Raw genomic sequence first — 25,267 nt, 5'->3', positions numbered from 1 at the left:
ACAGTCTTTAGACACTTCTATTTCCAATACTGATATTTCACACATACCTTTGTTTCAGTTCACAGGTACAGAACAAAAATCTATCATTGGCAGGTACAACACTGAATATTTCTCACTTGATATTTCACTCTCAATGTCTTGGAGGTGAGGAAGGAATTCAACATGCTTTCCTTCTTGTTTAAAGTGCCATAAATTTTAAAGATTTACATCTTACCAATTTCTTGTTCTGTTATTTAAAAACTTGTGTTGTCCCTCAACCCCACCTGGAGTAAGAAACTCATATATATGTTAGGTATTGTCATGTGTAAAGTTAACCCATGAGTAAAGTATTATTAGTATTATCACTCCCACTGAACAAATAACTCTAATGCTCAGAAAAATATTTTACTTTGAGTGATAGAAACTAAATATTAGAATCAAGATTTGGAGCCCAGGCTATCAGATTAAGACCAACTTTCTTTCCACCACTATAATTTCCCTAAATGTGTGCGCATCCCACAGGAGAAACATAATTTTAGGCTGTACGTAGATAATCTCTCAAGTATACACTTATCCTAATGTCCATTAAAAAATACTGATTTTCCATTCACTGAAGTGCTAAAAACTGTTTGAAAATTCACTTTTTTTCAAAAAGATAATTTAAAGAAGAACATAAAATAATAGTACTGGTTTAATCAGAGATGGTAACATTTGTTAAAATGGCCTGAAACTGCCTGAAGTGTGGGCAACAACATTATGTGTCACAGTGCCTCTGTTAAAACAAAAATTTGGCTCATAGTTTAAAACTTATATCATACTAAGATACACTGATCCTCACAACAACCTTAAAAAGCATATATTAAAAGTCTGTTCTTTACCTCTATATCTCTTTTGCTACAGATGTAAAGAACAGACTTTTGGGCTCAGTGGGAGAGGACGAGGGTGGGATGATTTAAGAGACTAGCACTGAAACATGTACAATACCATATGTAAAATAGATGGACAGTGTAAGTTCGATGCATGAAGCAGGGCACCCAAAGCTGGTGCTCTGGGACAACCCAGAGGGATAGGGTGGGAAGGGAGGTAGGAGGGTGGTTTAGAATGGGGGGGACATACGTATATCTGTGGTCGATTCATGTTAATATATGGCGAAAACCATCTCAATATTGTAAAGCAATTATCCTCCAATTAAAATAAATTAATTAAAAAATAAAACAGCAGCGCGCGCACACACACACACAAAGTATACGTTAATATTATCCTATGCAGTTTAGACAAAAAAGGATGTGTTCAAGGTTACTCAGTTAAGAACTGATAGAGCAGGGATTTCAATTTAGGTCTTCTTATTCTAAAGCTGTACTTGTTCCTTGATGCTACATTGAATTAAGAGCAAGTTTTTCAGCAGGGCTGAGTCTTTCTGGTAGTGAACTTACTTAAAACAACAAAACAAAGGGCTTTTGGGTAGAATCACATAAAGAGTTCTGCTGCACCTCTCATCTAAACCTTAGAGAATGGCATCAGCTATGGTTCTTCTATCTGCTCAGAAGAAGCACAAATATTTTTTCCTGCTCTAGAACACATTCCTCACCTGCTTAGGTTGGGTAGCCAACCAATACCTAGAAACCAGAAAGACAAACAGACACAAAGCTAACTACATCAAACCCCTGCTCAAAATCCACTGGGTTCATTGTGGTCTATGGGTTAATTAAATTCAAGTTCCCTGGCTTGGCATTCAAGATCCTCTGGGATCTGGTTCTTATGCGACTCTCCATTCTCATCTTGTAGATGACACCACCTTTTTGGCAGAAAGTGAAGAGAAACTAAAAAGCCTCTTGATGAAAGTGAAAGAGGAGAGTGAAAAAGTTGGCTTAAAGCTCAACATTCAGAAAACTAAGATCATGGCATCTGGTCCCATCACTTCATGGGAAATAGATGGGGAAACAGTGGAAACAGTGTCAGACTTTATTTTTGGGGGCTCCAAAATCACTGCAGATGGTGATTGCAGCCATGAAATTAAAAGACGCTTACTCCTTGGAAGGAAAGTTATGACCAACCTAGATAGCATATTAAAAAGCAGAGACATTACATTGCCAACAAAGGTCCATCTAGTCAAGGCTATGGTTTTTCCAGTGGTCATGTAATCTTATGACATCACCTTACCCAAGTGAGACCACCTTAACTAAGTGGTCCAAGTTAACATGACCAATAATAGGACAAACTTATACCATGTACTCTTTTTAATTTTTAAATTCATGTTATTTATTTTTGGCTGTGCTGGGTCACTGCTGCACAGGCTTTTTCTGAGCACAGGCTCAACAGCTGAGGCACATGGGCTTAGTCGCTCTGTGGCATGTGGGATCCTCCTGGATCAGGGATCAAACCTGTGTCTCCTGTATTGGAAGGTGGATTCTTTACCAATGAGCCACCAGGGAAGCCCACCATGCACTCCTGATAGGATGTACTAAAAGACACAACATTGTATCTGTGGCATTCTCACCAAAACTGCGTCAAGAGCAACCTAATTGTGAGGAAACTGACAAACCCAAATTAAGGGACAGTCTAGAGAATAAGTGATTTAAAATAAGAAAAGAATGAGGAACCACTTCAGATCAAAGGTGATTAAAGAGACCTAAGAACTAAATACAATGTGTGATTTTGGACTGGCTCCTGGATTAGAAAATAGAAATTGCTACGAGGGACATTGGGATAACTAGTGAAACTTAAATATGACCGGCAATTAATTAATAGTATTGTTGTTGTTGTTCAGTTGCCAAGTCGTGCCCGACTCTCTGCAACCCCATGAACTGCAGCATGCCAGGCTTCCCTGTCCTTCACTATCTTCCTGAGTTTGCTCAAACTTACATCCATTGAGTTAGTGATACCATCCAACTATCTGTCGCCCCCTTCTCCTCTTGCTCTCAGTCTTTTCCAACATCAGGGTCTTTTTCAATGAGTCAGCTCTTCACAGCAGGTGCCCAAAGTATTGGAGCTTCAGTTTTAGCACCAGTTCTTTCAATGAAAATTTAGGGTTGATTTCCTTTAGGACTGATTGGATTATCTTGCAGTCCAAGGGACTCTCAAGAGCCTTCTCCAGCACCACAGTTCCAAGGCATCAATTCTTCAGCGCTCAGCCTTCTTTATGGTCCAACTCTCACATCCATACATGACCACTGGAAAAACCATAGCTTTGACTACATGGACGACTTGTCAGCAAGTGATGTCTCTGCTTTTTAACACACTGTGCAGATTTGTCACAGCTTTTCTTCCAAGGAGCAGGCATCTTTTAATTTCATATTAATAGTATTATGTCATGTTAAATTTCCTGATTTTGATAACAGTGCTGTAATTATGTGAGAAGCGAAGGGGAATGAATCTTCAACTTACTCTCAAATAGTAAATAATACACATCAAGGAAGAGAGACCGAAGTGGGAGTCATTTTTACAAAGCTCTTGAAATTTCTAAGGAGCTTGATCTTCTTTTCCTTCAAGATTTCTGCTCAAATATTTTCTCTCCTTTCTTGGTACTCCGTGTTTATCCTGGTCAAGTGACATGGCAATGCCACAGCATCACTATCTCACAATGTTCTACAAACACCAACCTCCTCCAAGAAGGCTGACTTGAGAGGACTTTTGAACTAGTTGTCTAGCAAGTTATGAGACAACAGAGTTAAGGGAACTTTATATTTCCACATAACTACTTAACTGATAGAAATTTCCCACGTGGCTCAGTGTAGTTTCCTCTTGCCTCTAATGATTTTAACAATATTTCCCTCACCCAACTTCCTATCTGGTCTCCCCTATCCCTGACCAACCACAGTCAATTCACCAAACCAGGAAGCATTCTACACCAAAAGGGATATAAGAGAAAAGTAAGAGTTGGTCACAGCCCTTGAAAGGATCACTCAATAATGGCGAGAACAGACAAAGAGCACAAGGTGATCAGTACTATGCAGAGGGCAAAAATGGGTTACGGAAGTACAAGAAGGTCATCGGGTGAGTGGAGGGTGGTGTCAGAGAAGGTTTCTCAGAAGATGTTACAAATAAAAACTGAGTGAAGAAGTCAGGTGAAGAAAAAGGGGGTAGAATATTCCAGGAAGATGAAACCAAGTGTGCAAAGCCACCAAAACATGAAACATCCTGAGTTCTTAAGAGAACTGGATTATGTGGGAAGAGCACATAATTCTTCCCCCTATGTGGAGGGGAGGAAAGGGATGCCAGAGGGTTCTTGAAAATTATTCTGAGGACTCCTGACTTTACCTAAAGACTGCAAGATGTGTGAGGAGAATGTGTATTGGGGGCATTCAGGTAGTTGTGGGGATGAAAAGAAAGGGTCCAGCCTCTACTTCCCACCATTATTTAAATCTCCCTCATTGACTTGTTAATTAACTTCCTGACCAGCCCATTTTGAGTTCTGAAAAGATATCTGTGTCAAAGACAGGGGACACAGACTGAGGGTACACATGACAGCTGTATTTTCTAATAGTTAATTTTTAAAATTTGAGGCCAAGTTTAGATTTATAGAACTATGGTAAAAATAATAAAGAGAATTCCCATATACTCCTCACCCAGCTTTCCCTTCTATACACTAAGCTTACATAGCCACAGACCATTCATCAGAACTAGAAAATTAACTTTGGCACAACGCTATTCACCAAAGGCTTTATTCAGATTTTCCTAGTTCTACTAATATCCTTTTCCTGTTCCAGAATCCAACCCAGGATCTCACAATGCATGTAGTTGTCATGTTTCCATAGTCTCCTCCAGTCTGTGACAGCTTCTTAGTCGTTATGACCTTGACAGTTTTGGAGACTTTTGTAGAATGCCAGTTATTTTGAATATTGCTCGATCTGGGCTTGTATGTTTTCTCATGATTTGACTGGGGAATGAATCTTTCCACCCCTCTGTGTGTACATGTGCCTATGTGCCCTTCTTAGTGATCATATTGGGGATACAAGATGTCCATGTAAACACATTCATGTTACTCTTGATCTCTCAGCTAAAGGATATCTGTCAGAATTCTCTACTGAAATGTACTATTTTTCTCTTTGTAATTACAAAATATTCTGATTCTGTTTAAATCTATGGCCTTTTATTTTAGCATCCATCAGTAGATCTTGCCTATAGCAACTACTATGGTGCTCTAGGGTGACTTTCCATTTCTCCTATTTTCTCTACACTTAGAATTCTTCAATAAGGAAGAACCATCATCCCTCTACTTATTCAGTTTCTTTTTTCAGTATGAACTCATGGATATTTTATTCTTTGGGTTATAAACTAATATAAACTAACATATATCTATATCTATAGCACATTCTAACATTTTGGCCCCACAAGATGCTCCAGACTCATTTTATATATTCCCTGCCTCAGTCCTAAAGTCAACCAGTTCTCCAGAGAGTCCTGAGTCCTTTTACTGATATTAAGAAACCAAGGTATGGATACTAGGTGTGCTCATTACTCTTGGGGGTGTAACTGCTTCTAGCCCCTCACAATGCCTAGAGTCAGGCAATCTATGTATATATACCAAATTCATGGATCTACATACACAACTATTTTTTTAATCTATCTAAACATGAATCCATGTTACAACAACCTCTGAGTCTAATCTAGCTCAGAGGTTTCATTCTAGCCTTCCTCTTTCCTGACTTATAACTTATTTCCCTGTTGTGAGAAACTCAACTCTCATTATCAACAATATATTTACTTATGTGTTCAACCCTAGTATACAAACAAAGTAGTGAAAGAATTCCTAAACCATAACCTTGAGAGAATCAAATTTATAAATCAGAGTGCTTTGTTTATATACAGTTCTTTTTGTCTTTAGTTTTAATAGTATACAGTCAAAATTCTATTTTTCAAGGCCAGCTCTTTTCTTCTTCATTCTCTTCAATGAGTCTGTGATTTATTTTTATTATTAGTTAGATTCATTTGCCATTGGCTACAGTTTATCTCCCCCCCCCAAATAATGGTTGCTCAAAAAAATTATATACAATAAAATTCACTTCTTTTGTGGTGTTCAGTTCTATAGGTTTTGACAGGATACATAAAATTGTGTCAAACACCATAGTTCTATTGCCCCCAAAATACTCCAATGGCAACTGCGATTTTAATTCTGCTTTCTCAGCACCAACCAGTAGGTGGCAGGGTTTCTCTCTGAGACAAAGCCGTCACTGTGCAACTGAGCCTGCCTGCTTGGCATGCAAATGAGCCTAGGAAGGCAACTTTACATCCCTCACACCTCCTGTGTCATTTTCTCCAAAACATTGTTAGACAGTTTCTGTGGGAAAGCTGCTGCTTCTCTGAAACAGGCAAATTTGCCTGGAAGCCTCAGAATCTTAACACTGAATAAGCAGCATGGTTCATCAGAGAACAGTCAAGAAGGCAACCCATAAACATGCTTTGATAAAACTCAAGGAAAGTGTGGTTTCCCTGGTGGCTCAGATGATAAAGAATCTATCTGCCTACAATGCAGGAGACTCAGGTTCAATCCCTAGGTCAGGAAGATCCCCTGGAGAAGGGTATGGCAACCCACTCCAGTATTCTTGCCTGGGAAATCCAACAGAGGAGCCTGGTGGGCTACAGTGCACGGGGTTGCAGTTGGACATGACTGAGCGACTAACAGTTCCTCTCCCTCTCTCAAAGAGGGCAACAAAGGAAGATGAGAAAACTGGAGACCAAAACCAAATTAGATAAATATGAGACGGATGAATGACCAGACTCTCTCTTCAAGACATTACTTGTTTGGTATTGGGGGATTTCTATAGGAGTAAGCTGACAGTGGGGAAGGGAGAGGATTTTCAGGTAGAAGAAAGACCCCATGGACCAGCATTTCCTGCATTAGCCAGTGAATTCTTCACCACTGAGCCACCTGGGAAGTCTGTATCTCTCACCTTTCTTTGTAATAGGCAAGTTTACAATTTTAAAAACACATACAATTTAAAAAACCAGTCTGTAGGATAACTGAGTGTATCTACAAAACCAGAAATTGAACAATTCATTAAATCTGACTAATCCCCAGCCCATGCTACTACTATGAGCTCCTAATACCTTGCTGAGTATTTTATATACACTGTCATATTAAACCCTCTAGAGAGCTCTGAAAGTATTATCATATCATTATAAAGGTACAGATATTGAGCATCAGAGACATAAAGCAAACCGTCCAAGGTCACAGACCTAGTCTGTCACCAAACTCTGCCTCCTGAGTCTGGGCTCTTTTACTGAACTACATTGCACCACTCTCCACCCTCTGAGAGTACTCCTAGAGTTCTGACACTGGTTCTCTCTTCTGTATCCAAGTTCTCTCTCTGGGTGATTTCTACCCACTAACAAAACTTACTACCTCTATGCCAACAGCTCCACTAACTTCTACTTGTAGGCAGGGCTTGTCACCTCAGCTCCAATCCAATTTATATATCCAACTTCCTTAGTGGATGTCTATGGGTATCCTTCTCAGGTACCTCAAATTCAGCACCTATGAAGGTCAACATTTTGCCCCACTCTTTATTAATTAATTTACTATTAATTTGAATCTTCAACTTCAACTTCTAGTAAGGACCAATACTCAGTATGTCACCAACTCCTATGAGGTGAGCTTCTCCCACATCTCCCCATCTGTGCCATCACTTTCCCCTTCCCTTTCTTCTGGACCCTTCTAAAAACTCTCTAGGTGGTTTTTCCGCTTCCATCAGCCCAATTCATTCTTTAAAGCTGCCCTCTGGGCTAAATCCCTTCGAATATTGGTGTATTTGTGTCATTTTAGACTAATGGCTCTTGGAAAATTTGTCAATAAATCCCTAATTCTTCACCAACTTGGATGCAGATTTCTGGCATGTCCAACCTGAGTATGCCATGATTCTACCAAACAGAATGATAACACATTCAGGGGACCTACAGCCTTCTTGTCTTTTCATATAAAATTCCTACTTCTTTTCATTATGCCCTGAAAAAACTATTGGAGTATATTCATCCTAGTTATTAGCATCTGATTGTTGATTGGGGTCTTGCCACATGGAGCCTGTGCATTCCTTCTCACATGATCCTCAATGTCTCATCAGTCTTTTACCCACCTAATCTGGGAGATCCCTGTAGGCAGATTCATTTTTGGATTATGAGTACACACACAGTACAAGGCCTGGTATATAGTATAGGCATAGGAAATATCTAACTCCAAGGCTTAATAGCTGACACTGGAGACAAAGTGATGGGTGAAGGGTGGGTGTAGAGCCGCAAGCACCACTCACCCTTCCGGTTCATCCCCATCTGGAGGCATTTGAGCAGGCGGCAGTACTGGCACCTGTTCCTCTGCTTCCGAGACATGACACAGTTCTTGTCACGACTGCACCGATATACCCGCTTGTTGCAAATGCTCCGCTTGAAAAACCCTTTGCAGCCCTCACAGGAGATGATTCCATAGTGTAAGCCTGTGGCGCGGTCCCCACAAATGAGACAGGTTCGTTGTTCAGCACGATCATCTGGAACAGAAACTGAACACATGAAAGTTAGAACATAGTGGAAATGATGGCTTTAAGCCTGCAGTTCTAAAAGAAGTAACTCTGGATAGATTCTGAACATAACCTTACCTGAACATAACTTTCTCTGCTAATTGGCAGAGGTGGCATCTTGCTGTAGGAACAAACTCCTTCATCTACCTGTAGATTCCACAAACAAAGCCTAACTAAAAAAAGAACTCATATTCTCTGAGTTTTATCATCACTTGGAGTACCCAAATCAGAAATGTGGACGGCTTCTCCCTCTCCCTTACTTTCTTTAGCAATAGCCTACCACTTCTACCCTGCAGGAAGGTGATAAGGATTACTTATCATATATGTAAGTGTCCAGCATATGGTATACACCCAATAAATGATAGTTATAATTATTAACCAGTGGAGAAGCTTCCATGCTCAACTATACCTCAATTACAACAAAATCAGAAAAAAATAAACCTCCTGGAAAGATTCTGATTAGAGGCCAAGGCAGAAGACCAGAGATTTGAACCACACTCAGTAACAAGCAAGGTATAAGGACATAGCCCTCAAAATTAAAGATCCTTAATTGTACTCTAGTTCTAGCACTTAGCAGGTGGGTGAACTTGGGCAAATTAAGTTACTTCACCTCTCTGAGCTGAGTTTCTCTCATCTGTAAAATGAGGATTTTATTGTCATATATATAACACAGATAAAATACTCAAGCACAGTATTTGCTATTATTTTAATTATCATTATCATCCAAACAGGTTCACACTTAAAGTGGTAGTAACATTCGAGAAAAGTATGTGAAGGCAATGTTAAAGGGCATAATGGCATATACAGAAAGGATATAGAGAAGGAAAGAGGCTAGAATTTATACAGCCTTTATTATTTGCCAAATTTGAGATATTTCTTTATGATCCCCATTTGTAGTAGGCTAGATAAAGGCCATTCAATGGTATCAGGTCCTAATACCTGGAACCCATAAATGTTACAAGAAAAAAAAGTCTTTGCAGATATGATCACATTAAGGGCAGATTATAAAAATGGGCCCTACTTGCAATTACTTTTTTTGTTTTTTCCCGCACAACAAGGCATATGGAATCTTCATTCCCCAAACAGGGATCAAACCCGCATCCCTTGCACTGGAAGTGCAGACAGAGTCTTAATCACTGCACCACCAGGAAGTCCCCACATGGTTTTTTAAAATTTATTTTATTGAAGTATAGGTGATTAATTTTGTGTTAATTTCTGCTGTACAGCAAAGTAATTCAGTTATACAGCTATACATTCTTTTTCACATTCTTTTCTATTGTGATTTATCACAGGATATTGAATACAGTTCCTCGTGTTATACAGTAGGACTTGTTTACCCATTCTATATGTAATAGTTTGCATCTGCTAATCTCAAATACCCAATCCATTCTTCCCCTACCCTCCAGCCACATGTCTGTTCTCTATGCCTAATCACATTGTTTTTATGAGAGAGACTTGATGTAGATAGCAGAGGACGTGGACACGCAGCAGCGCACATACATGTGTACAGGGGAAGGGATGTGAAGACAGAGGGAAACGCTGGCCACAAGCCAAGGACCAACCAGCAGCCACTACAAGCTCAAAGAGGCAAAGAAGAGGTTCTGGATTTTCCTTCAGAGCCTCTAAAGAAAATGTGGCTCTGCCCGCACCTTCATTTCAGCTGACTCCGGATTTCTGGCTTCTAGAATTGTGAAAGAATAAATTTTTGTCATTTTAAGCTACCCAGTTTCTGGTAATTTTTAACAGCAACATAGGAAACTAATACCTTTTTTTTTCATACAAGGACACAGACCTATTAAGGTTCTTGCTCAGAGTCACACAGCAAACAGCAGGTATGCAGAGAGCAGCAGACACATGAGACCACACAGCTAGGGAAATAGGGAAGGACATACAAAAAGGGAAATGCCTAGGTGTTTTGAACAGTTCCTAGTTATAGATCTTTCTAAGTCTTTCTGAGGCCTGTATTCACTTCCTAACTTTGGTCAAATTGATAAACTGTGACAAACTGATATTCCCATGTTCCTATAACACAATCCTTTGTTAAGCTAACTTAAATGTGTTTATGTTATCTGCAGCTAAAGAAACTTGGCTAAGATATCCTATCAAGTGGCCCTGGTATAATAAGCATTCCTTTTCTTTTCCTTTTAAAAATGCAAAGGAAGCTCAAGGAAAACATTAGAGCAAAGTTACAATAGCAAATTAAAAAACTAAACCAGGCAAGGCCAAACAGGCCAACGAATGGCGTGACAACAGCACTATGTGTGAGATGAAACCTCTTAAGAGTGCTGGGCTTGAGCTGCTGAAGAGGCTTAGAAATAGACCATGGAATACTGTCAGGAAATCATGATTGGCTACAGAGAATCTAAATTTTCTAATTTTAAAGTTGTCAATATTCTATTATATGCATACATTAAGATATATACAAGAACTCTGCAAGAGTAGACTTTAAAATGGTTATGACTAATCAATATCTGCAAGAACTACACCTCATGGATGTGACGTCACTGAACACCTACAACTAGGCAGCGTGCTTTCTTTGTGTCGCGTCATGTAATTCTCATAATCCCAAAGATGAGTACAATTGTTATCACTATTTTGTAAATGAATACATTTGGAGGTCTCAAAAAAAGTTAAGTGACTAGTCCATTTTAGGAAGTGGCTGAGCTTAATCAATGGCACCCCACTCCAGTACTCTTGCCTGGAAAATCCCATGGACGGAGGAGCCTGGTAGGCTGCAGTCCATGGGGTCGCGAACAGTCAGACATGACTGAACGACTGACTTCACTTTCACCTTTCACTTTTGTGCACTGGAGAAGGAAATGGCAACCCACTCCAGTGTTCTTGCCTGGAGAATCCTAGGGATGGGGTCGGACACAACTGAAGTGACTTAGCAGCAGTAGCAGTGAGCTTCATCTGCCGGTATCAGGACTGGAGATCAATAACGTCTTCACAGAGCACTTGTAGGCATTCTGTGTAGCATCTGAATGGATCCAGGAGCAAAGGCCCCCCCAGAACAATCAAATACAGACATTTTAAGAATCTGCTCATGTCTTGTAACACACTTGTTCTTTTCATAAGCGTTAAAAAGGCCACACTGACATCAAAGACTAGAGGGAGATACTTTTCTACTGATGGGTGCAAAGAGACTAGATTCTCTTGGGGTCCTCTGACTGCTTTCTCTGGCCATAGCTATTCTTATTGCCATATTCTGTTTCTATAAACCCTTGTCTATGCCACAGACTAGGATACCAACTCAGACGGAAGCTTCTCTAACAAAAAAGAGAAAGGCCCTCTTCCAATCAAACTCATAGCCCTTCAAAGAAGCAATTGGCAAACTTCTCTCATAGCATGTAGGGAAGAGTGAGTGTTACTTGCTCAGTCCGAGTGTGACTCTTTGCAAGCCCATAGACTATAGCTCACCAGGCCCCTCTGTCCATGGAATTCTCCAGGCAAGAATACCGGAGTGGATAGCCATTTCCTTCTCTAGGGGATCTTCCCAACAAAGGGACTGAACCTGGGTCTCCAGCATTGCGGGCAGATTCTTTACGGTCTGAGTCACCAGGGAAGCGGGCAATAACAGAAGAAGCTATTGTTAACTGAGCACTTTGGTGTAGGCTCTCAGCCAAGCACGTAACACATGTTGTTGTGCTGAATCACCACCACAAACCTAAATGAGGTACCCTACTTTATAGGTGAAGAAACTCATGAAGCTCATGAGGTGATATCACTTTTCAACAGTCACCCAGCCAGTAAGAAAGGGAGCTAGGGCTGGGACCCCCAAAGTCTATGCACCTAACTAACATACTCTATGGCCAAAGTTAAGTCAAATTTATTCTGTCTATGCAAGTAAGTCAGGCCCTTCTCCTCTTGAAAAACAAACACACAAAAGCTAAAAAGCCAATGTCTTACTTTGTAAATGAACAAACATAAGCAAAATGTCCCTAAATGGTTCTTGGCCAGATGTCAGAAAGGTTTTTGCAACTCCTATTCTTATAAAGGACTTGAAGGGTATTTAAAGCATGTTTACATTCCTTATCTCACCTGTACCAAGACCAGGGCAAGGATTATTTTTATCTTATAGATACAGAAAAAAAAAAAAGAAAGAAAAATTCGGTCATGTACCATGCAACGTTCAAGAATTTACATGTACTATTTATTCATCACAATGACTGTGAGAGGTATCATTATCCTCATATAACAGAACCAGTAATCTTGGAGTTAGAAAGGGCCTTTCAAGTTGTCTTGATCAAGCTGACCTGAGGCATGAATTCCCTCTATGATATTCCTAAACAAGGGGTTAGTTACCCCATACTCAAGTAGAGTCACATCTCCAGTGACTCAATAAGGTACTTCATTCCATTCATTCCATTTTAGATAGTTTTAATGGTTCAAAAGTTTCACTTTACATTGAGCCAAAGTCTGTTAACCTGAAGCCTTCCTCATTGCCTTGAGTTATGTGCTTGCGGGCAAAAAATATATGCATAACCTAAGTCTAGTTCATATACCAATCATTCATTTAAAGATAAATGGAGTTCCTAACTGTGAATTCTATTTATTCTTAATCATACAGTATCAAAATTTCACATAAAACCAAGTAACCAGAACTGAATGGTTTGTTTTCTTAATTTAAGGCTCAATTAGTCTTATGTATCTGCAGCTAACAACAAACACCAGTAAACATATAGTATTTTATAATTATTGATGATATAATGCTACAAAAATGATATACATTTTATAATGGGAAAAATGAAGCTTAAATAGGTGAGTGAGTGAGTGAGTGAATGAAAGTCATTCAGTCATGTCCGACTCTTTGTGACCCCATGGACTATACAGTCCATGGCATTCTCCAGGCCAGAATACAGGAGTGGGTAGCCTTTTTCTTCTCCAGGGAATCTTCCCAATCCAGGGCTGAACACAGGTCTCCCTCATTGCAGGCAGATTCTTTACCAGCTGAACCACAAGGGCAGCCCAGCTTAAAGAGGTAAGGAAATTTAATTGGTTATATAGTCAGGAGTGAAACTGAAATCAGAACTCAAAAACTTCTGATTCTGAGACTGCTGTATTTCCAATCCCTCTATACTTAATTCACATCTGGTTTACAGACATCTAAATCCTGAAGTATTTATCAAGTATACCATTAATATGTCTTTCATAGTCCGTTCCTGAGAAAAGTAGGATTTCTTGAACCCAAGAGTTGGGCTTTACATTTGTCTTTGATCAATTTTATCTTTACATAAGAAATTCCATATATCATTCTGGTCTGTGGAACTCTGGGGATCTGGCCACCCAGTATATTAGTTATTTTACCCTCCTCCTTTTTACCTTGTATGGTTAATACTAGATAATATTCATTTCTAACTTTAAAACAATATTCAACAGAAAGTGGCCTCAGACAAGTTGTTAGAGCCTCTTCTCAACGTGACTTAAGCAAATTGACCAACTGGAAACAGTTGTTTAACTAGTTTTGTCTGTTAATTAGCCAGACACCCCAGTCTGGCCTGCATTTCTCTATCTTATACATAAAGATACCATGAATGACTGTTAGATGCCTCACTGAAATTTCAGATTCATTACATCTACAGTATTCTTTCATTAGAGGGCTACCATAAAGCAGATGGTTCACAAACATTTAGCACTCTTAGCCTATTAATTCAATGTTCTTAACTTGTGTTAGTCTACCTGAAAATACAATGGGAAGAAAATCAGCCAAATAAGCACTTCAAAATGGAGACTATGGGAACATAACCAGTATTTTACAGTAATTTTAAATGGAATATAATCTACAAAAATATTGAGTCACTATGTTGTATACGTGAAACTAATACTGGAAATCAACTATACTTCAATTAATACATACATAAATAAATAAAAGCAACAAAAACAACAGCACCAAAGAAGAGAGTATGGTGCTTGGTAACTACAGCGCTCAGTAAGATAAGAGACAGAGTTGTTGATGAAAATCTGAGGGTTTAAAATATGATAGGTATTCGAAACTCTGACAAGGGAGTTTGCTATCTACACAAATAGCAATGGGTTAAATAACAGTGTAGGAAAGAGAAGACTCTTACTAACTTACAGGGAAATGGAATGTTTGCCTTGATCAGGAATACTAGAAGGTAGAAGGGTTCAGATTGTGTACTCTAAAAATACCACTTCATATGAACAGGAGCCAGGACTCCTAAGAAAAACAGCTGATTTCAGGTTTGAGGCAGAATATAAAAGATGCCTTTCAAATTGTTCATGGGGTTCTCAAGGTAAAAACAGTGGAGTGGCGTGAGCAGACCTTACAATTAGCTGACAAAAGAAGAGAAGTGAAAGGAAAAGGAGAAAGGGAAAGATACACCCAATTGAATTTAGAGTTCCAGATAAGAGCAAGGAGAGATAAGAAAGCCTTAAGTGAACAACACAAAGAAATAGAGGAAAACAATAGAAAGGGAAAGACTAGATATCTCAAAAAAAATTAAGAGATACCAAGGAAACATTTCATGCAAAGATGGGCACAATAAAGGACAGAAATGGCAAGGACCTAACAGGAGCAGAAGAGATTTTAAAAAGGTGGCCCCCAAAAAAAAAAAAAGAAGAAGAAGAGGTGGCAAGAATACACGGAAAAACTATACAAAAAAGATCCTCATGACCCAGATCCCCACGACGGTGAGGTCACTCACCTAAAGCCAGACATCTTGGAATGTGAAGTCAAGTGGGCCTTAGGAAGCACTACTACACAAAGTTAGTAAAGGTCATGGAATTTCAGCTGAGTTACTTCAAATTCTAAGAGGATGCTGTTAAAGAGTTGCACTCAATATGCCAACAAATTTGGAAAACTCAGCAGTGGCCACAGGACTGGAAAAAGTCAGTTCTTATTCCAATCCTAAAGAAGGGCAATGCCAAAGAATGTTCAAACTACCATACAATTGAGCTCATTTCACATGCTAGCCTGGTAATGCCTAGAATCCTTCAAGCTAGGCTTCAGCAGTACATGAACTGAGAACTTCCAGATGTTCAAGCTGGATTTAGAAAAGGCAGAGGAACCAGAGATCAAAAGTGCCAACATCTGTTGGATCACAGAAAAAGCAAGGGAATTCCAGATAAACATCTACTTTCTGCTTTAATGACTATGCTAAAGCCTTTGACTGTGGATCACAACAAATGGTGGAAAATTCTTAAAGAGATGGTAGTACCAGACCACCCTACCTGTCTCCCGAGAAACCGGTATGCAGAAGCAACAGAATCAGACATGGAACAATGGACTGGTTCAAAATTGGGAATGGAGTACATCAAGGCTGTATATTGTCACCTTGCTTATTTAACTTAAATGCAGAATATGTCATGAGAAATGCCAGGCTGGATGAAGCACAAGCTGGAAACAAGACTACCGGGAGAAATATCAATAACCTCAGATATGCAGATGACACCACCCTTATGGCAGAAAGCGAAGAGGAAGTAAAGAGCCTCTTGATGAAGGTAAAAGAGGAGAGTGAAAAAACTAAGATCATGGTATCCAGTCCCATCATTCATGGCAAATAGATGGGGAAAATGTGGAAACAGTGACAGAGTTCATTTTCTTGGGCTCTAAAATCATTGCAGACAGTGACTGTGGCCATGAATTTAAAAGACACTTGCTCCTTGGAGGAAAAGCTATGACAAACCTAGACAGCATATTCAAAAGCAGAGACATTACTTTGCCAACAAAGGTCCGTACAGTCAAAGCTATGGTTTTTCCAGTAGTCAGGTACAGATGCGAGAGCTGGACCATAAAGAAGGCTAAGTGTCAAAGAACTGATGCTTTTGAATTATGGTGACGGAGAAGACTCTCAAGAGTCCCTTGGACAGCAAAAAAAATCACACGTAAAGGAAATCAACCCTGAATATTCACTGGAAGGACTGATGCTGAAGCTGACACTCCAATACTCTGGCCACCTGATACCAAGGGTCAACTCACTGGAAAAGACCTGATGCTGGGAAAGATTGAAGGCAAGTGGAGAACTGGGCAACAGAGGATGAGATGGTTGGATGGCATCATTGATTCAATGGACATAAGTTTGAGCAAATTCTGGGAGATAGTGAAGGACAGGGAAGTCTGGCGTGGTACAACCTTGGGGTTGCAAAGAGTCAGACATGACTTAGTGACTGAACAACAATACACAAGGTGAGTCTTGAACTACCCAAGACTAACAATGGGGTCATGTCAAAAGGATACAGGGAGCAATATAAAAGCCTCCCATTGGCCTAAAAGGAAGACTATCATCAAAAATAATGACGATGGCAATGGATTAAAACACTTAAAACATCAAAATCAATTCATTTATAATAATATTAAAACAGAAAACCTCAATAGTTACCACTGGAGGATGCTTTGACACCAACTCATTATTCTGAAAATTGATGAATAAAGGGAAAAAATCAAACAGTGAAGTAAAAACTGTTGGAATCTTCCTCTCTTGCTACTTTTGTCAAGAGCAAGAGAAAAGAGGAGGGTGGAAACTGAATTTTTAGAAACTTTAAGCTCTAATTGAGAAGACTTGAATTAGGTAAACAGATTTGCCTGGTGTCAAGGGATCAAGCTTTGGGTGGGGAGGTAGAGTTGAGCTCAGGGCCCATAGCAAGGTTAAGTCTCAACTCAAAGATGGAAAGAAAAGAGACAACTGTCAGCTCTACAAAATCTTCTGAGCAGAGGCAGTAGAACATAGAGATTAAGAACTTGGTCTGCAGAGTCAGAATCCTTGGGCTTGAATAATCTAGGCTCTGTGACTTTCTAAATATGTGACTTTGGAAAGCTTCTTAAACCTCGCCAGAGGTGCCTCAGTTTCTTTTTTATAAAATGCGGATCAGATTCCTTTCTTCAAGGAATTGTGAGAATCAATGAATTAACAGATTACCTATAAATAACATGGAGCTGTAGCTTCCTCATGGTCTGTATTAGAATGAAATAGCTTGACAAACTGACAATATTGTTGACTGTTTTTTTCTAACTTAAAAAATTCCACTAGCACAAAGGAGGAGTATTCCAGTCAGTCTGGTGGCAGAGTAAGATAATAACAGACTTCATAGAGGAGGCAAGTTCCAATGTATGACTATCGGTTAGACAAGTGAAAGCAGAGGAGGGCATAAGCAGAAGAAACAATTGGTATATAATGTCTTAACTTTGGTGCTAGACACCCCTAACTTGGGTTTTCCTCAAAATAATCTCATTCGCTTTCAAAATAGCCAATATAGTTCACTAAGCTTCAGCAAGACTATCGAGTTACCCACAAATATCTGCAGATAAATCAGTTTTATGTCCTACCCTTCTATATGTAAAACAGTGACGATCTGCCCACAATTCTTTTCCTGCAAAATGTTCTCAAGGAGGCTTGCTGGTTACTCATGAGAAATAAATGCAACCACTCTTTCAGTCACTAAGTTTTGCCTGACTCTTAACGACCCCGTGGACTCTGCAGCAAACCAGGCTCCTCTGTACTCTACTATTTCCCAGAATTTGCTCAAATTCATGTCCATTGAGTCAGTGATGTTATCTAACCATCTCATCCTCTGCTGCCCCCTTCTTCTTTTGCCTTCAATCTCTACCAGCATCAGAGCCTTTTCCAGTGAGTTGGCTGTTATCAGGTTACCAAAGTATTGGAGTTTCAGTTTCAGAAACAGTCCTTGGTTGATTTCCTTTAGAATTGACTGCTTTGATCTCCTTGCTGTCCAAGGTACTCTTAAAGAGTCTTCTACAGCACCGCAATTTGAAAGCATCAATTCTTCGGTGCTCAGCCTTCTTTATGGTCCAACTCTCACATCCATATGTGACTGCTGGAAAAACCGTGTGTGTGTGTGTGTGTGTCTGTGTGTCTGTGTGTGTGTGTACTGTGTGCATACTGTATGTATGTATTCTTTACCACTAGTTGACTGTAGGGAACTTTGTTGGCAAAGTGCCATCTCTGCTTTTTAATAAGCTGTCTAGGTTTGTCATAGCTTTCCTTCCAAGGAGCATGTGTCTTTTACTGTAATGGCTGCAGTCAGCATCTGCAGTGATTTTAGAGCCCAAGAAAATAAAATATGTCATTGTTTCCACTTTTTTCCCTTCCATTTGCCATGAAGTGAAAGGACAGATGCCTCAATCTTAATTTCTTTAATGCTGACTTTCAAGCCAGCTTTTTCACTCTCCTTTCACCCTCATCAAGAGGTCCTTTAGTTCCTCTTCACTTTCTGCCATTAGACTGGTATCATCTGCATATCTGAGGCTGTTGATATTTCTCCTGGCAATGATATTTCTCCTGGCAATCTTGATTCCAGTTTGTGATTCATCCAGCCTGGCATTTCTCATAATGTACTCTGCCTATAAATTTAAACAAGCAGTGACAATACCTGCCTTATTGAACTCCTATCCCAATTTGGAACCAGTTTGTTGTTTCATGTCCAGTTCTAACTGTTATTTATTGACCTGCATACAAGGTTTCTCAGGAGGCAGCTCAGGTGGTCTGGTAGTCCCATCTCTTTAAGAATTTTCCAGTTTGTTGTGATCCACAGTCAAAGGCTTTGGCGCAATGAAGCAGAGTTAATGTTTTTTTGGCTTTGAAAAGTGAAAGTGAAGTCGCTCAGCTGTGTCCCACTCTTTGCGACCCCATGAACTGTAGCCTATGAGGCTCCTCCATCCATGGAATTTTCCAGGCAAGAGTACTGGAGTGGGTTGCCATTTCCTTCTCCAGGGGATCTTCCCCATCCAGGGATTGAACCCAGGTTTCCCAAACTGCAAGCAGACGCTTTTACCATCTGAGGCACCAGGAAGTTCTTTGGCTGCACCTAAATATTGCATTTTGGACTCTTTTGGGGGGGCTATTCCATTTCTTCTAAGGGATTCTTGCCCAGAGTAGTAGATATAATAGATATATCTATTATATATCTATATACCTATATATATAGATATATATATGACCGTTATATATCTATAAAGGTCATCTCCGTTATATTTGCCCTGTCCATTCCAGTTCACTAATTCCCAAGGTGTCGATGTTCAATCTTGCCATCTCCTGCTTGACCACATGCAATTTACCTTGATCCATGGATCTAACATTCCCAGTTACTACGCAATACTGTTCTTTATAGCATCAGAGTTCACTTTCACCAACAGACACATTCACAACTGAGCATCATTTCTGCTTTGGTCCAGCCACTTCACTCTTTTTGGAGCTATTAGTAATTGTCCTCTGCGCTTCCCCAGTAGCATACTGGACACCTTCTAACCTGGGAGGGTTCATCTTCCAGTAGTCATTTCTTTTTGCTTTTTCATACTGTTTATAGGGTTCCTGATACAAGAACACTGGAGTCAGTTGCCATTTCCTCTTCCAGTGGAGCATGATTTGTCAGAACTCTTCACTACTACCCATCCATCTTGCGTGGCCCTGCATGGCATGGCTTGTAGCTTCACTGAGTTATGCAAGACCCTTTGCCGTGACAAGGCTCTAAGACTAATGAAGGGGAAATGCAACCACACATAGGCATTATTACCAAGAAAGGTAACATGCTTATCTTTGCTATAGTCTTCCAAAATTTAGAAACAATTTTAAGAATTTATTTTTCATCAGTAATGAAAATCTAGAATAATTATTCTAGAGCAGGAAACAGGAACTATCATATTAAATCTCATTTCTTCACAAGTTAACTGATACTCCGGCATAGAGAGAGAAGGGCTGATGGAGAGAGAGTTCAGTTAGGGTCTCTATGGACAGAGATTAATCTTTAGAGGTAGAAATGTCTCATTTCTTCACATGTTAACTGATACTCCGGCATAGAGAGAGTAGGGCTGATGGAGAGTTCAGTTAGGGTCTCTATGGACACAGATTAATCTTTAGAGGTAGAAATGTCAAGTTCCAGATCCATAATGAGATCTACAAAGTAAAGCCATCTTTGTTGTTGTTGTTTAGTCACTAAGTCACGTCTGACTCTTTTGTGACCTTATGGACTATAGCCAGATAGGCTCCTTTGTCACTGGAATTTTTCAGGTAAGAACACTGGAGTAGGTTGCCATTTCCTCCTCCAGGGGATCTTCCCCGGCCAGGGATAGAACCCACGTCTTGTGTCTCCTGCACTGGCAAGCAGGTTCTTTACCTCTGGGCCACCTGGGAAACCCCTATCTAAAGAAACCTATACCAAATATCATACTTAATGGTGGAAATCTTAAAAAAAAAAAGAAACCAAAAAACCTTTTCTTTGAGATTTTAAGACAAGGATGGTCCTTTATCAATACTTACATTTAACACTGTACTGGAGGTTCTAATCAGCACAGTAAAATAAGAAATACCCAAAAAATAACTATATTTCTATCCTAGTCACAAACAGAAATGAAATATCAAAAGATGCCATTTATAATAGCATCAAAAAATATAAAATACCTAGGATGTAAATCTAATAAAGACATAAGATCTCGACTACTTATTTAATAAACTATTTCTAAGATAAATTGAAAAAGATTTCAGTAAATGGAGAGGTATACTATGCTAGTAGATTGGAACAGTTCTTATTAAGATCTACAGATTTAGTAAAATTCCATTCAACATCCCAAGTTGAAGCTTCAATACTTTGGCCAAAGAACGGAGTCATCAGAAAAAGACCCTGATGCTGGGAAAGATTAAAGGCTGGACGGGAAGGGGATGACAGAGGACTAGACGGTTGGATGGTATCACCGACTTAATGGACAGGAGTTTGAGCAAGCTCCAGGAGACGGGGAAGGACAAGGAAGCCTGGTGTGCTGCAGTCCATGGGGTCGCAAAGAGTCGGACACGACTGAGCGACTGAACAACAACAACATCCCAACTCTGTGTGTGCCTGTGTGTGTCTAACCTGACAAGCAAATTCTAAAATGTGCATGGAAACGCAAAAGAACAAAAACAGCGCAAATATTTAAGAAAAATAAGATGACTTAAAATAAAAAAATAAGATGACCATGTTCATTTTAAAGCTGCAGTAATTAAGATACGTTTTACTGGCTCACAAGTAGACAAACAGACCAAACGAACTGAATGGAGAATCCTACAATATAATCATACACATATGGGTATTTAACCTATTAGTGGCACTGCAGAGCAGTGAGGAAAATACAGTTTTCAATGAACAATGCTGGAACAATTAAATGTCTATGTGGGGAAGAAAAATGGGACATGATCCTACCTCACACCATGTAAAATACTGAATTCCAAGGAGAAAGCAAACCCAAATATCAAAAGCAAAAAAATACACCACTCAGAAAATAAAGCACTAATATAAAGGAAACCATTGATAAAGTTAGACTACAGTAAAATGAAGAACTTCAAGAGAATGATAAGGCAAGTCATGGTATGAAAACAGACATATGTAGTACATACAACCTACAGAGAGCTTACAACCAAAATATATAAAACTCCTATACATCAGTAAGAAAGAAGCAATGCAGGAGAAAGCTGGACAAGAGATGTGACCAGGCATTTTCACAAAGGGGGCTACAGATTTTATCCTACTGATGAAAGGCTACTGAGATTTTTAAATAAAGCTATGTCTGAATCAAAGCAGCATTTTAGGAATATTAATTTCACAATGATGTGCAGATTGCCACAAGATGGATGGCATGAGCATCTAGGTAACAGGAATGGTAACAATCAAATGGCCAGACTAAAGTGAAAAGAAAGTGTAGGGGCTCTAGAGGTGGCTTGTTGACTGACTAGATTCCAGAGCTGCGATAAGGAGAGGATGAGATAGGAAAGTGTTTAAAAAATGAACTCAAGGTGTTAAACAAAGGTGGTTGTGAGAAATGTGATATCACTAATAGAAGACAGTAAAGCAAAAGCTGAGTGAGGGACAAAAATCAATGGCTTTAATTTAAGAGAGACTTCAGTTTAAGACTCTGGGGGAGAGTCAAGCAGAAGTTTTCTAAAGGCAATTATCTACAGGCCAGTGGTTACGGCAAGAATGAAGGATGCGGGCGTCATCAGCGCATGGGAGAGCTGAGGCTGGTTGTGAGTGTGAGGAGGAAGGGCATGCGCGGAGCAGCAGCTGTGCTGTGCGCTACGTCACTTCAGTCACGTCCAACTCTTTGCAGCTCCATGGACTGTAACCCGCCAGGCTCCTGTCCATGGAATTCTCCAGGCAAGAATATTGGAGTGGGTTGCCATTTCCTTCTCCAGGGATCCTCCTGACCCAGGAATCGAACCTGCATCCTTTATGTCTCCTGTACTGGCAGGCGGGTTCTTTACCACTAGCACCACCTGGCAAGCCAGAGAAGCAGCAGGAGGATCGGATGAAGACACAGAGAGGGGAAGGTAAGTTAGGGAAAGAAAGCGAGATGACATGATCAAAAAAGAAAAAGGTAGACTATAAATCCATGATTACGAAAAATATAAGGGACAAAAAAGGTCTCATGAAGAAGAGAACACTGTCAAACACAATGCAGGTCAAAAAGTGTGAGGAGAAAAGGCTCAAAGGTCACTGGTGAGAAGTTTCAGTAACTGGTTAGAACAAAAATCAGATTAAAAAAAAAAAATCAGATTCAGTTAAAAACATGTGAGTGGTAAAGAAATAAAATAAGTAGTATCACTCCATTCAAGAATGATGGGTCAGAAGGTAAAGAGTTTGCCTGCAATTCCAGAGACCCGGGTTCTATCTCTGGTTTGGGAAGATTCCCTGGAGGAGAGCATGCAACCCACTCCAGTATTCTTGCTTGGAGAATCCCACCGGACAGACGAGCCTGGCAGGCTACAATCCATGGGGTTGCAAAGACTCAGACATGACTGAAAGACTAAGCACAAGAATGACAGAAAAAACTTTTGCAGGAAGAAGCAACAGATTTAAGCAAATGTTTATTTATTTTTCTTTTTTAAAATTTATTTAATTGGAGGTTAACTGCTTTACAGGCTTCTCTGGTGGCTCAGAGGTTAAAGCATCTGCCTGTAATGCAGGAGACCTGGGTTCGATCCCTGGGTCAGGAAGATCCCCTGGAGAAGGAAATGGCAATCCACTCCAGTATTCTTGCCTGGAGAATCCCATGGACGGAGGAGCCTGGTGGACTACAGTCCACAGGGTCGCAAAGAGTCGGACACGAATGAGTGACTTCACTTCACTAACTGCTTTACAATGTTGTGTTGGTTTCTGCCATATATCAACATATTTAACTAGGAGAAATTCATATGCATTTAAAGAAGATAAACTTAAGAACAAAGCCTTTAAAAAAGGAGACTGTAAGTCAGACATATTTTCAAAATAAAAAGTAATGAAGTGAAATGTAAAAAAAAAACTTAATTTTTCATATGTATTTTAATTTTTATTAAGAAAAAGATAAAGGTACAAGTTTCGGGTCAGAAAAGAAAAGTCACCTACCCAAGGTCACATATCCAGTCAGTGATGGATCTGATCTCAACCGTACTACTTTTCCAAAGACAGACTTCCCATTATAGCTGACTATCTCCTGCGGGGGTGGGGTACAGAAAGAGAAGCACGGTACATATAAAAACTGAGCCGCACTGCTGCCACTGCCTTTAAAAAAGAAAAAAACACCACCAAAGAACAACTAAAGTCACAACAAAGTCTGTGTACCTAGATGAGTCTTTACCATGTTGTGAGTGAGCACTAAGCACCTTCATATTACGACAGAGTTTACCTTAACTTGGTTAAACGCAGACCAAACACTGTTATCAAAACGCCTCTTACTCTCATGCGTCCACTCAGCCCTGCCGCTACACAAATACCTCCCCAACCTCACGAAGAGCATTTTACCCATTCCAGTGGCTCAGGTTACGTAAATTACATTTGGAAACTGATTTTTATCAAAACCTGCTTTTCAGACTGTGATGAAGGCCAGATTTAGGAAATGGAGAGTACAGCTGCTCACTAGACTGTGATCAGCGGCACAGACCAAGTACTGACTGCACTCAGTTTTATAGGTTACCACTATCTGAAATGCAGGCTTCAGGTGGTGTGGCAAAAATGAAACTGGGAACAGGTACTCTCAAAATTTAACTTGTGAATATACAATTTAAACAGAAATAAGTAAAAATCATAGGATTTCTCCTCTACTAATATACTCCACCTCCTCTACACATACCACTATAAAAATCCATCTGAGGTCACAGATGCAGTTTCACAAAGGACATTTCTAAAAAATGACGTCAGTTGAATGAAAACAAGTGAGCAATTTACAAGACTGGTATTAACTGAACGTTTGGGAATTATCCTTCTAGGTCACTGAACAAAAGATGGGGAAAGGCCTGGAAACAAACATGAAATGGTTCACAAATTACAATTAACTGAATGCCACAGAAAATAATTTAGGGAAAATATTACCCCATCACTCAACAGGTAGGGGTAAGAACATAAAATTTTAGACCAAAGTCCCTAGTTCCAACCAGTGTCTTATATGTAGCAATCTTTGAGCTAGGAATCAAGTTTCCATTTGCAATGAAAACAGTTTTCATGTTCATGCAAATTTAGGTTTTCCATTTGGAGGAAAAAAGCCTAGAAGAGCTAGGTTTGTCCTATTTGGATTGTTAATGGAACTTTTCTTTTTTAAGGATTCCTTGTTTATTCAGGAAAAAAGAGATCGAGTCTGAGGCATCTTCTCTGAAAGGGAAACAACATATATAGACAGACAGATAGATAGATATTTCATTAATAGATAACTCTGATCCACGCATTATAGCTCTAAACAAATACGTAATTTTTAAATTGGAAGTCTAAAGCAGACACTGATTCACTATTCAATAATCATTACTTCTTGCTTCAAATCATCTTGATATTTATTCACTAAATAAATATTTGAGAACTCCTCTGTGCCTCTGGAA

General features: G+C 39.6%; 1 protein-coding gene across 3 annotated transcripts in view; it reads right to left on the bottom strand.

Annotated features, from left to right (window-relative positions):
* Positions 1-25,267, bottom strand: part of NR6A1 (nuclear receptor subfamily 6 group A member 1) — a 214,715-nt gene that overhangs the window by 29,126 nt on the left and 160,322 nt on the right. For all 3 annotated transcript variants that reach the window (XM_043916880.1, XM_043916881.1, XM_043916882.1), the window contains one exon: positions 8,223-8,465. In XM_043916880.1, the coding sequence (XP_043772815.1) occupies positions 8,223-8,465 (243 nt within the window). The remainder of the gene's footprint in view (positions 1-8,222; positions 8,466-25,267) is intronic.

The sequence above is a fragment of the Cervus elaphus genome, chromosome 11 (assembly GCF_910594005.1).
Source record: "Cervus elaphus chromosome 11, mCerEla1.1, whole genome shotgun sequence".
Lineage (NCBI taxonomy): Eukaryota > Metazoa > Chordata > Mammalia > Artiodactyla > Cervidae > Cervus > Cervus elaphus.
Note: the sequence above shows the minus strand (reverse complement) of the source record. Positions and strands in the feature narration are given on the sequence as shown.